The following is a 12,595-nucleotide window of genomic DNA, read 5'->3' on the forward strand; positions in this document are numbered from 1 at the left end:
GTCGGGCAACCGTCACCACTACCCATTTCCACAAGTTTTGCCTTACCCCCAACAGAAACTGGGCACACCTTCAGCAGTACCTCATTTTCCCACCCCGTGGGAACCACTAATGAACTTTGGTCTCTCCCTGCAGTTGCCTATTCCTTCTATCTCCGACAGGTAGGATCGTACAATTGTTTGTGCTTTGGTGCCTGATCCATTTCATCAGCGTTAATGTTTTCAAGGCCACCCAGGTCATCATAGCATGTATCAGGGCTTCGTTTCTCCTACAGCTGAAGCCTAAAGCATTGTGTGCATATATCGCATCTCTCATTTCTGCATCCATCTGTTGGTCACCCGGATGGTTTCCATCTTCCTGCTGCTGTGAATGATGTTACAATGGGAACTAGTGGCCCAAGTCCCTGCTTGCAAGCCTTTGGAGCCCATGCTGATGAGTAAAATTTCGAGGACAGAACTTGCTCTATCTAGGAAGGACCTAGACAGCCTGGATGGCACCTAGCAACAGAGTCATCTTAGGGTTCACTTTCTGACCAACCCCAAACTGCTTTCCACACAAGTAATGCACAAGGGTTCCAATTTCTCCATGTCCTCAAAGGTTTGTTAACTTCTCTTTTTCAAAGAGCTACTCTAGTGAGGACGAAGGGGTACCTCATCGTGGTTCTGGTTTGCATTCCCCTAATGAGAAACGCAGGAGCCTTGGTGGCACAGCGGTTAAGCACTCAACCCAAACTGAAAGGTTGGCTGTCTGAACCCACCAGCGGTTCCGTGAAATAAAGATCACAGCCTTGGAAACAGAGGGGCGGTTCTGCTTGCTCCCATAAGATCACTCACTGTGAGTCAGACTCAACCCGACAAAAGCAGATTATATACATTTATCTTCTTTGAAGAAATGTCTACTCAGGTCATTGGTCAATTCTTTTTTTTTTTTTTTTGAAGGAGCATCTTAATTTTTATTAATGTTGAGTTATTAAAAACAAGCATCCATACCAGTGTGGGTAGGGGGCAGCAGGGCAGGGGCAGGGCAGAGGAGGAGGAAGGAATTTTGCCTTATTGGTAATAAAGCTCCAAGTTCATCCCCTCATGGATTTCATAATCACCCAGACACACGTGGTCCTTAAAGATGGTGTACCACTTCTTAAGGACGATCTTGTTCCAACGGGTGCCAGTTTGGGCTGCGATCAGCTTCTTGAGATCCCCGATGGTGTCATCCGTGTTGCACTTGACACGGACCTTCTTTCCCAGACGGTCGTTGCAAACCACCTCGATCATCCTGGCTGGAGCTCGAATCCACTCGAAGTTACCAACGCCACAACCTTCCCCCATTGGTCCATTCTTAAAACCGGGTCACCTTTTTGTTATTGAGTTGGAAGAGTTCTTTATAGATTCTGCATTATTACTCTCTTCTCCGCTATAAGGTTCTGACAGTCACATTCTGTGTCCACTTGGCCGGGCCAGGATTCTCGGTGGTTTGGCGGCTGAGGCTCAATAACCCCACGTGATGTGACCTAACATAATGGAATCAACTCTGGGAGGAGAGCTGTCAGCAGCCACACAGCGTTAGGATGACAGGAGAGCAGAGCCACCCGCTACGCTCCCTTGGATCACAGCCCCGATGCACCAGGAAGGATTCTTGGGGGTGGGGAAAAGCTTGCTTGGTTTTGCTGAGTCTGGATCCTGCATCTGACTCATCAACTCCCAAAGTTCTTTGGCCCTTCTCACCCTTGGATTCATGTGCCTCTGCCCTCACCAGCCTGTCACCTTCCTGGGCTCATCAGCTGGAGGTAGAAGTCTCCACCCGCTGTCTGATTTAGACTTGGACTTCTACAGCTGTGGGATGAAGGGTTTTCTACATGCACATGTGGAGTGGCTCTGGTTTCGCTTCTCCAGAAAACCAGCCTAACACAATCGCTCCCTTAGGGCCTCCTTCATTTCTCGGGCACGTCTTCCGAGGCACAAATGCTTACTTTGAAAAAGTCCAATTTACATACTCTTTAGTTGTTCGTGTTTTTAGTGTTATGTACAGAAATCTGTGGTTCAAATACACTTCATGTCCCAAAGCATTACTCCTATGCTTTATTCTAAGTGTTTTGTGGATTTACGTAATTGATCAACTTAAAGAGTTGATTTCTGTAGTGTGTGAGGCCTAAGTCCAACTTCATTCTTCATCACATGGCAATCCAGCTGTGCCAGCATCATTTCTTGACGTGACTAACCTTTGCCCACTGGATGGGTTTGACACCTGTCACAAACCAGTTGGCTACAGATGCACATACAGGTCTACTTCCAGACTTCCTATTCTAACCGATTGTTCTACAGATACCGGTGTCGACTGCTCTGATCACTGCATGTTTTGGTATTAGAAATTTGAAGTGGCTCCGACTTGTTTTTTTCCAAGACTGTTTTACCATATATACTCGAGTATAAGCCGACCCGAATATCAACCGAGGTACCTAATTTTACCACAAAAACTGCATTAAAAATGTGCTGAAAAACTCGGCTTATATGAGTATATAGAGTAGCTACAATGACTAGAGAGAAATCGATGCATTTGAATTATGATGTTGGTGAAAAATACTGAAATTATCATGGACTAACAGAAGAACAGAGACAACCATAACGTCCCTTAGAGGAAAGGATGACAAGACTTTGTTCCACGTCCTTTGGGGATGTTATCAGAGGAAACCAGTCCCTGAGAAGGACCTCGTGCCTGGTAAGGTGGAGGGGCACTGACAAAGAGGCCCTGAGACCGGTGGACTACCACGGCAGCTGCCAGTGGGCTCGGGCATGGTGAGGGTGCCGCAAGGTGGGCGGGGTTTCATTCTGTGTTCATGGGAACCCACGAGATGGCACCTAACAACGGGCACCTGGGCACAGACACGGAGCGTGGAGCGTGAGCAGACGACTTGTCCACTGCAGCATCCGCAGCTGTTAGAACTTTCCGAGGGGCTGCACAGTCTGCATTTTATTAGTATTGCTATTTTATTTTATTGCACCAAAGTTTTAGATCGCTTTAGGAGAAGCAGGCCTTTTTTTAAGAGGAGAAAGTCGGGAATAAAAGGAATTGATAGGCAGCACGGGGAGACGCTAACCAACAAGTGCGCAGTGAAAGGGGAACGATGCTAGAGCATGCATGGCAGCAAGCCCCTAGTTGCCCAAAGAGGCTCTTCTATCCTACTCAAAGTCCCCATGGCAGTACTGGTCTTTTGTGCTGGGAGTCCTGTCGCTGAGAAGTTGTCGCCACTGGAGGGAAGAGGACCGTCGTCTGAAAGAGATACAGCAGGTCTGCACTTACCTCCAACCAAATCCACACACAGGCAAGTCACAGAGCTAAGGAGAGAGTGCCGGGTGCTCGTGGAGCCCCATCGGGAAACGCTACCCCACGCCTAGCTGCAGGCTCCGTGGTCAGGGGTGGGGGGTGGGGGGCAGGGGGTGCAAAACCTGCACGCAACCACTCATGCGAAACTTCACTCATCTTTCAGAAGGGTTTAGCAAGAGCAATATTAAACTAAGATGTAAAGACTTCTCAAAATAAAAATTGCCAAAACCAGGCAAAAATTAGCAAGGTATCTAACTTCTCTATAAAGTAGAATAATAAAAAAAAAAAAGATTACCTTCAAAGAAAACATATTATTCATGGCTTTAGTCATCCATCCAGCAACTATTTTAGATAAAGCGTGTACAATATACCAACCTTCAAAATAGATCTTCATGACACCCAAATTCAATAAGCACAAGGCCGTCCACCCACGGTCACAGCCATTTCCTCCAGGCTACCTGTTTATCCCAGGACTAAATGCTAAACACAACTGGACTCTCAGCAGCATCGGAACAAGGAATGCACACAGTTACCTACCTGGTTCCTGTTCTAAGTAGTCAAGGAACAAAAATACACAATGGCTAGAGAAATTAGAACCATCACAGACTGCTGATGGGAAACAGGCATTTCCACAAGACTTAAACGCAGTTACCATGCAAACTCCACTCCAAGAATATTTAATCTCGTATATATACTTAAGAAAAATGAAAGCGTATGGCCAGCAGCATATTTCCAATAGCCAAACAACAGATACCTGCCAAATGCCCACTAATGATTAGCACAATCCATACGAGAGAGTGTTATTTGGCAATAAAAGGAGTTGCTTGCTAATGTACGTATAATGTGTAGCTGAACCTCGAAAACCGTATGCTGCGTGTCGACAGCCAGCCACGAACCAATAACGAGTCTCTCACTCCTCTGACAGGAAACATCCGACTTACAGTCTGCGTGTCCACAAAGACACAGCCAGCACTAGAGGGTTGGAGGAATGGGCACTGATGGCTAAGGGACACAAGGTGAGGAAATGTTCTAGACTCAATTTGGCGGTGACTACACAACTCTGAATGTGCCAGCGCCCAGATAATTCTAGACTCAAAATGGGTGAATTGCACGGAATGTGAATAAAGCGACTAAAAATTACAAAGTACTTGACGTCCCTTGTCACCTACCAGATGGGCCGACCTCTCTCAAGGCACTGTGGAGGCCTTTAACTAATGCTCGTGGCCACGTTCTGGAAACGGAATGAGGCGCATTTGGGCGCGTGTTAGGAATACACTATTACAAACTCACTTTAGAACACCTACCCAGACGCAAACCTTATGAGGGAAGGTCTCTAAAAATTGTTTTTCCCTGCCTCTTGGATTCTGCAACCATCTTAGCAAGCCAAAGCCACTTGGCAGCTCACATTCCAGCAGGGACAAGGAAGCCACGCACAGGCGCTGCTCGGCACAGAAGAGGACAACCTAGACAAGCCTGTGTGCCCGGAGGTCAGCCTGGGCATCAGCTCTCATCCCAGAGTTTGTGAGACGGTCCTGTGGTCACACTCAAGCATTCCTTTATGGGAGCCTGGCGGGATTTCTACTCCATACCACTTAGCTCAGGCCTGGGCCAAGGACCTCATTCAGGCCTCAAAGCAACCCCCAGAGGTTAGGTTCCCAAATTTATTTAGCCTACCACCCTCTTTTCAGATTAAAAAATTACCCTCTGGCAATTAATAACTTTGCTACTACAGCCCATAATTCAGGATAAGGTATAGGTATCTGTTCTTGCTAGCCCAGCAAGCCCCAGGGAGTGTATCACACACAACGGGAGAATGTCCGAGGGACAGGATTCAGACTCCCATGCATCAGAGGAAGGAGCTCTGGAGCAGAAGCGCAGTGGCTTACACTGGGGCAGAGAACAAACAGAGGTGGGGACCTGCTGTTGGAATCCACGTCCTTGCCACATGGTCCCAACAGTAGTCTGGCTGCTCAGGAAGCTCTGGGTGAGTGCTGCCGGCCGGCCTGGGTTACCACTACCTGACAGCGGGAGCTTCTTCTCACCTGCACTGCTAGTGCTCAGAGGTTTCTTCGGTTTATTCAGAGCCGGAGCAACAAGCGACGGGGCCACCGCCGTTTCCTGGCCTTGTCTGGCAGCTACAGGGTCATAGTCTTTGCCATCGTAGTTTGCATCAAAAAACTTCTTGAACCACTGAACAAATTCAAAGTTGTCCTGAAACTTCCCTTTTACTAATTTGTCCACGGGAATGATCTGCAGAGAAAAATGAAGACTGTTAAGCCCAAAGCTAAAATGTTTTACAGGCTTCAAATCAGTATAAAGCTTTACGGGCAGAAGAAAAAAAATGTCTTTTAAGAAGCAGGAACTGCTAAGCCCCTAGATGTTTATAATGCAAGCCCCATTCCGTTGGCCTTTCAGAGAGCTTCACACATAACTATCCATCTGGGGTCCACCTAATCTATAACCAGGAAAGTCCAACACCAAAGTAAGAGATAAATCACATTCTCCATACATGTGTCTCACACACGCGCACGCTGAGAGCTGATGCAGATGTTATTCCTTGTAAAGAGTAATTCGCTACCTCGCCACATGTAACTTGCCTGGCCAGTGTCTGCAGCAGAGCGTGAAACCAGCACAGGCCGCTGCAATGCATGGAGTTAAAAGAAACTTCTCTTCAACAGAGTGCAAGAAATCAGTGCCAGGATAGAGTTCTACAAGATGTTTTCATTGACAAATTTTGTGAAAGCATACTTTTAAGTATATATGAAACTTTTTGTTAAATAGTGGTGAACATTGGGTAAGCATGATAGTAGGGCATGAGAAAAAAGAAAAAGGAAAGAAAAGGCAAAAAATTATACATATAGGTATGAATATAGATATAGAAGTATTTTGACCTCTAATTATATAAACACAGGTGTATTTGTCTATACATGTACATATCTGTAAATAATATAAGGAAGCAGATGGACTTTGAGCCTCTACTAAAATCTCACCTAAGTACAAGAATGGTTTGTTCTAACAATGTAGCACTTTATGATACTCATCTTCCCAATGTGATCGCTAAAGACAAAATGGGTGCACAGGCAAATGTGAAGAAAGCTGATGGTGCCTGGCTATTAAAAAATATAATGTCTGGAGTCTTAAAGGCTTATAGTCTAACAAGTGGTCATCAAGCAGGAAAGCAAGAAAGCCTACATGGGTGTCAACGGGAAAAGGTATCAGAAGTTCAAAAGCAAGCAATCAAATTGATGTGAAGGAGTGAGGACAAAGTAGAGACCCAAGACCATCTGCCATTGGGGGGTTGGGGGGGATTCAGGGTGTGTTATAGCCCTGATGAAACACAGAATTAGTTCTTATATTTCCTCCTCTTACTATTAATAAGCTTAGGTGTCACCTCATTCATACTGTTAGACCTACATATATTTTAAGTATAATTAAGATTATTAGATGCGGGAATGCCTGAATGGATGACCTTTCTGGAACAGCAATGGGAGTAATGATTCCCTGAGGATGCAGGTGGAGGGGGTGAGAGGTGAGGTGGCTGATAGCAATGATGACTGTATAACCCACTCTAGGGGAGCAAACAACAGAATTGTAGGTGAACAGACATATAGGACGGGGTAAGATATGGCCACATATATAATAGAACAATAATATTTAACCACAAGGGTTCCTGGGGGGAAGGGTAAAACTGGAAGCTGATATCAAAAAAAGTTCAAGAAGAAATGTTTTGGAACCGATTGTAGGAGTAATTGTACAAGCACACATGATCTATTTGAATTATGGAATGTTATGACATCTGTTAAGAGCTCCCAATAAAATAATGAACAACAGCAAGCAGAATGTTATATAGGCATCCCTATATACACACATATGTAAAACATCTAGGTGGCACAGTTTGATACTTCTTAGAAACAGCCAAACACCCCGAGACTAGTTGTCTGGATCTGAAGGCTTAGAACATCGTCTCACAGTTCACAAGGTATACGTCCTGCATCCTGACATTGTGAGTTGTGCCAAGAGTCTTAAAAACGCAAGCGGTCATCTAAGATATAGCTATTAGTATCAAAAAAGATTTTTCAAAATTAGCAAATACCGGTAACAAATTAAACATTGAAATATATAATATTAGTTAGCTCTAACCCTGTGAACAAATAAATGCAATTTCTTGAAAATTATTTTGTATGAAACATTTTCAAGTAAAATATGACATCCTGAACTTGCTTCGAAATGATTCCAGTTGACGGGGCTGGAACAGCGAGCGCAGCAGCTGAAACAAAAGTAGCTGTTCTTCCTAGGAACACAACCTCCAGAAACTCCATATTTGAAACATAAAATATCATTTCATTTTTAAAATGGCTGCAAGCTATATACCTAGTTTAAACTATGTCTGGCAACTAACTGGTATTCTTACGTACAAATGCCTATCTTATATATTATACAAAGTGAATGAACTGAATTTTAAAGTACATAAAAGTCAAATACACAGCAGCAAGTTAATTAGAGTGATTGAAAGCTTTAGTAAAAATGTTATCCCCAAAGAATGGCTTAAAAGGATGGCCACTAAGGGGAAATCTGCCTAATTTTCAGTATTATCTCCCCAAACAGATGTGACATCTGTCCTAATGAGGTTGGCCTCCTGGAGACTATGGAGACAAGGAGGAATAAAGTTCCCAGTACCCACCAGAGATCCTCCTCAAACCCAAAATAGGCTTTTCTAGAATCTTCTCTACTGAAACTATCTATTCTACATCTAAAGAGCCCTGGTGGCACAGTGGGTTAGAACTGGGCTGCTGACTTCAAGGTCGGCAGTCTGAAACTACCAGCCACTCCATGAGTCTAAGATAAGGCTTTCTGCTTGCTCCCACAAAGACTTACTGCCTTGGAACCCCAAAGGGGTGGTGAGTTTGCTTTTTTATTCGACATAAAGGAGCCCTGGTGGCACTAGGAGCAGCTCTGGTGGCATGGTGGTTACTTGTTAGGCTATGATTCGCAAGGTCCACAGTTCAAAACCACCAAACACTCTGGGGGAGAAAGGCAGGGCATTCTACTCCCGTTACAGTCTCAGAAACTCACAGGAGCAGTCCTACCCTGTCCCATAGGGTCACTGAGTTGGCATCAACCGGATGGCAGTGGATTTTTTCCTTTGGGGGCTGGCGGGAGAGCACTACAGGATAAGCACAATATGCTAACCGCACAGTGGGTGGTTCAAACCCACCAGTTGTTCTGCAGGAGAAAGATGAAGAAGCTGGCTGCTCCCCTAAAACCTTAGTATTGGGAAGCCTACATAGGGTCACTCAAGTCCAAAGGGACTTGATGGCAGTGTTCTCGTTTGGTGCCATGTTTCACAGGAACAAATGCAGAGATTAAAATAAGAGACTAGATCTCAGACCACTGAAAGAAAACCATAAATAAATAAATCGCTTCCCAAAGCGCACCAACTTCACAGACAATGAAGAAAGAAGAGGGTGAACATGTTCTCAGTAAATCCTGTACCAGCCAGGGAAAAGATACCTACATCAACTAGAAAGAGGAAAACCCCTGGTCATGGCTAGCATCTGTAGCCTTAATAACAACCAATTAGCTAAGAAACATTCACCTAAACGAAAGGATAAAATTTACTTACTTTGTCAACACCCATCCTCTTAAAACCTGCCTGTAGTATTTTGAAGTTCTGAATGTATTCGTGTTCTAGCTTAGCCTGGAATTTCACTTTCTTCAAGGCAATGGAGCCAGGAAACAGCATGTCCATAAATTGGCAATAAGCAGCCCCTGAATGAACGAAAGAAGTCGATTAAAACTTGGTTAGTGCATGCTACTTATTAAAGAAGCAAGATGAACTCTTCCCACACCCTTAGTCCAAGTACGTTTTTAAAAGCTGTAAAATGAACTTACAAAACCCTTAAATTTCATTACTACCTGACATCAAGTTAAATATGTGCTGAGATTATCAAATATGTGCGATGAGGATCATCAAAACAGGGGCCAATTGTCCAAAGCAAAGACCCACAGATGCCAAGCAGACAAGACGCAGGAAAAGGAAAAGAGTGCCACAGTGGAAGGGCACTGGCGGGGCACTCAGTGAAAAGGGTAGCAGTTCCATGTGAGGATGTGTGGCCAGCAATAAAGTGCATGCAGGGCCATGAGGGCTCCTATGCACAAGGCTGTTTCTGCTACAGGGTCCCTACCACGTCAACCCCGCCATGATAGCTAAAGTTTCATCGGCTACTCCCACCTGCTGTGTAACTCAAACAAGAGGTGGGAGTGGGCTGTAGAAGCTAACTCTTGCTATAAGCCACCCAACATGCAACTGGATGCAGCAGCAGCAGGTCACCAGTCCTTGATCCACTGTGAGGTAACTGTCTTGTACATCTACATCTGCTGACCCACAACTCCTGTGTGGTAGTCACCTAATCTGGTGTCAATTTAAGGTTTAAGAGTGTAGGGGTGGAGATAATCTGGAGATAGCCAATGAGACTTCTGTGTGGGCATGGCCTTCTGGGATTTCTGGGAAATCTGGTACTTCCTCCTCGGAGGTGAAAGACACCTTTTTCTCTCCGCTACTCCCTGGGAGACACTGCAGAAGACAAGCCACATGGAAGCCAGAGAAGCTACAGAGAGACACCTGCTGGCGCTGAGATGCTTACAACGCCACTGGACCCAAAGACTTGTGATCATCCTGCACTTGGCTTTATTGCATGCTTTTCGTGAGTCTGAAGAGGACTTTATAGATTGATATTGGACATATGGGCTAATATTAGACTTATGGACTTGATCTGGACTGAGCTGGGATGTTTTCTCAATGTTCAATTGCTCTTTTATTTAAACTTCTCCCTTATATACATATGCGTGTTTATGAATTTCTCTAGTCTACCCAGACTAACACATCCTGCCAAGAGTCAGCAACGCTCCTTGCGGTTGGTACGGCTCTTGGGTAGGTCCTGGTACATAACCAATGGGGCGCCCAGTCCCTCGGAGCCACAAAAGCAATGTAGGAGTAAGGGGACCGTTGCATCATGAATTCATATAAATGACTTATTAACTGTCTAGCCCTTAAACACATTGTGTCCTAATTTTGCAAACTACTTTATAACCTTAATTTTAAAATGTGTTTGGCATACACACAGACGCAGTCTAGCACACATCTAGTATGATTCTTAATGTGGATAATTATTTAACATACTAACATAGCAAACCTCCAAAATTACTGAAAATATCTAGCAAAAAAGTTTTACAACTCAAGTCAGTTTCTTTAAGTATCGTTGCATAGGACACAGTACTTGAGTATTATTGCACAGTAAAAAACACGAGAGATCTGCAAAGGCCCCACCAACAAACACCATACCAGAAATGAATGCAATGATTCCAACTGTCTTTGCACTCAGACCTGAACAAAAGAATGTGTTTCAAGTAAATATTCTTACTTCTTTTTTTTTCTTACTTCTTTTAAAATAAATTCTTTCCTTCCAGTTATTCAAATTTATTTGCTACAGTAGAGCCAAATTTTAAGTGTTTATATCCAAGTAAAAATGAAAGAGCAACAATTAAAAGGCGCACAAAACATGAATCTAATGACAACTGCAAACTTAACCTCCTTCCTAAGTGATAATGAGTCAGAGGAGACTTCTGTTGAACACCTGGAGTTAATAGGGACAAACAGTGGTTCAAAGACCCCTCCCTCATGTTGCGGTCACTGCCTGCCATTACTGGGTGTCACTGAGGCGGGCCTAACTCTCAGTGCACCATCCTCATCCTCACTGTTAGGTGTCAGCCCACTATTACACCCACTGTGCCCATTCCATTTCCTCGTTTTCTCTGCCCCTCTACCAAGCATGACATGCTTTGTGAGGGACTGGTCTCTCCTGATAACACACCCGAAGCTTACAGTTCAGCTCTAGTAGACTTGTTTCAATTTTCTCAAGTTTCAACCTAAATGTGCATGTGTACAATTGATTGTCTCTTCCAGTCGGCCTCTGTGGGAGAGGTATCAGCTGATGATGTTGAGCTTCTCCCTTGTCTCTTCCCACAGATACAGTCAGTTTGGTTCCATAGTCGCAGTTTATGTTGCTAAATAAAGGTACTTCATAGAGGTCCAAGTTGCTGGTCTTCCAAAATTCAATCTCCAGTTTCGTTTCTATCCCCTAAGCTAGATTTTCCAACTGTTCCTTTCTGTTTCCAATTTTATTTCATTTGTCAAAAATAATCAATGCATCTTGATTATATGCTTGATCGATTTCAGATTAAAGAAGTTGGTAGAATTCTTCAATTTCTTCATCATTAGCTTTAGTGGTTAGTGTGTAAATCTGAGTAATAGCTTAATAACTAGTCTGGTCTCCTTGTAGGCATACAGATGATATTCTATCACAGACAGCAATGCATTTGTCTTTAAATGTTCTTTTGGACAATGAATATGATTCCATTCCTCTTGAATTTTATCATTTCAAACATAGTGAACCATTTGATTTTCTGATTGAAAATGGCCAACACCAGTCCATTCAGCTCACTAAGGCCTAGCACACGGGTCTTTATGGGTTCCATTTTATTGGATGATCTCCAATTTTCCTAGAGTCATACTTTGTACCTTCCACAGTCTGCGTATTAATGCTATTTGCAATTGTTTCTTCTCATTTTGAGTCATGCTCCAACAGCAAGTGAAGGTCCCCAAAGCTCTACTGCATCCACGTCACTGCGGCAAGCTCCACTCTGAGGACGCAGCTCTTCCCCCAGTTGTATGTTCAGTGCATCCAACCTGAGGGGGCTCCTCTTTGCAGTTTGCCGATGCTGTGCTGCTATCGTGTTTCCAGTGGCTAATCCTTCAGAAGTGGACGCCGTTCTTAGTAGTCTGTTTAGTCTGGAAATTCAACTGGAATCTATTCACCATGGGTAACCCTACTCTATCTGAAATATTGCTGACAGAGCTGGCAGCAACACAGCTACGGGCAAGCCACCACCATAGTCAACATCACAGTGGACTGTCTGAAAACTGACTTCAAAAATCTGTTTGGTAGACAAACACGGTCTGTGGCCAAGATTATGTCTAGGATGTAAAGATGATGAAAAGTTATTCAAGGAAGTGGCTACCGCATTCTCCCTCATCAGGCTCTAAACAAACTATTTAACCCTATATCAATTAATTCTCAATTTGCTATAGATAGATCTAGCAACTAGCATAACTTGAATATGACTGAACAACCTGAGGATGGCTTCATTCACAGAGACTGCAGTCAGATTTAAAGTGATGATACAGATTTAACCCAATTGAAAACGCAATGAAGAATGCCA

The 12,595-nt window shown here is 44.0% G+C and overlaps 1 protein-coding gene and 1 pseudogene across 2 annotated transcripts in view; both read right to left on the reverse strand.

Moving 5' to 3' along the window:
* MAPRE1 (microtubule associated protein RP/EB family member 1) overlaps positions 1-12,595 on the reverse strand; it is a 43,402-nt gene that overhangs the window by 8,073 nt on the left and 22,734 nt on the right. For both annotated transcript variants that reach the window (XM_075563784.1, XM_075563785.1), the window contains exons 3-4: positions 8,940-9,085; positions 5,359-5,566 (exon numbers count right to left, since the gene is read on the reverse strand). In XM_075563784.1, the coding sequence (XP_075419899.1) occupies positions 5,359-5,566; positions 8,940-9,085 (354 nt within the window). The remainder of the gene's footprint in view (positions 1-5,358; positions 5,567-8,939; positions 9,086-12,595) is intronic.
* On the reverse strand, positions 914-3,535 carry LOC142462166 (ubiquitin-like protein 5 pseudogene; annotated as a pseudogene).

Source organism: Tenrec ecaudatus, chromosome 12 (assembly GCF_050624435.1).
Source record: "Tenrec ecaudatus isolate mTenEca1 chromosome 12, mTenEca1.hap1, whole genome shotgun sequence".
Lineage (NCBI taxonomy): Eukaryota > Metazoa > Chordata > Mammalia > Afrosoricida > Tenrecidae > Tenrec > Tenrec ecaudatus.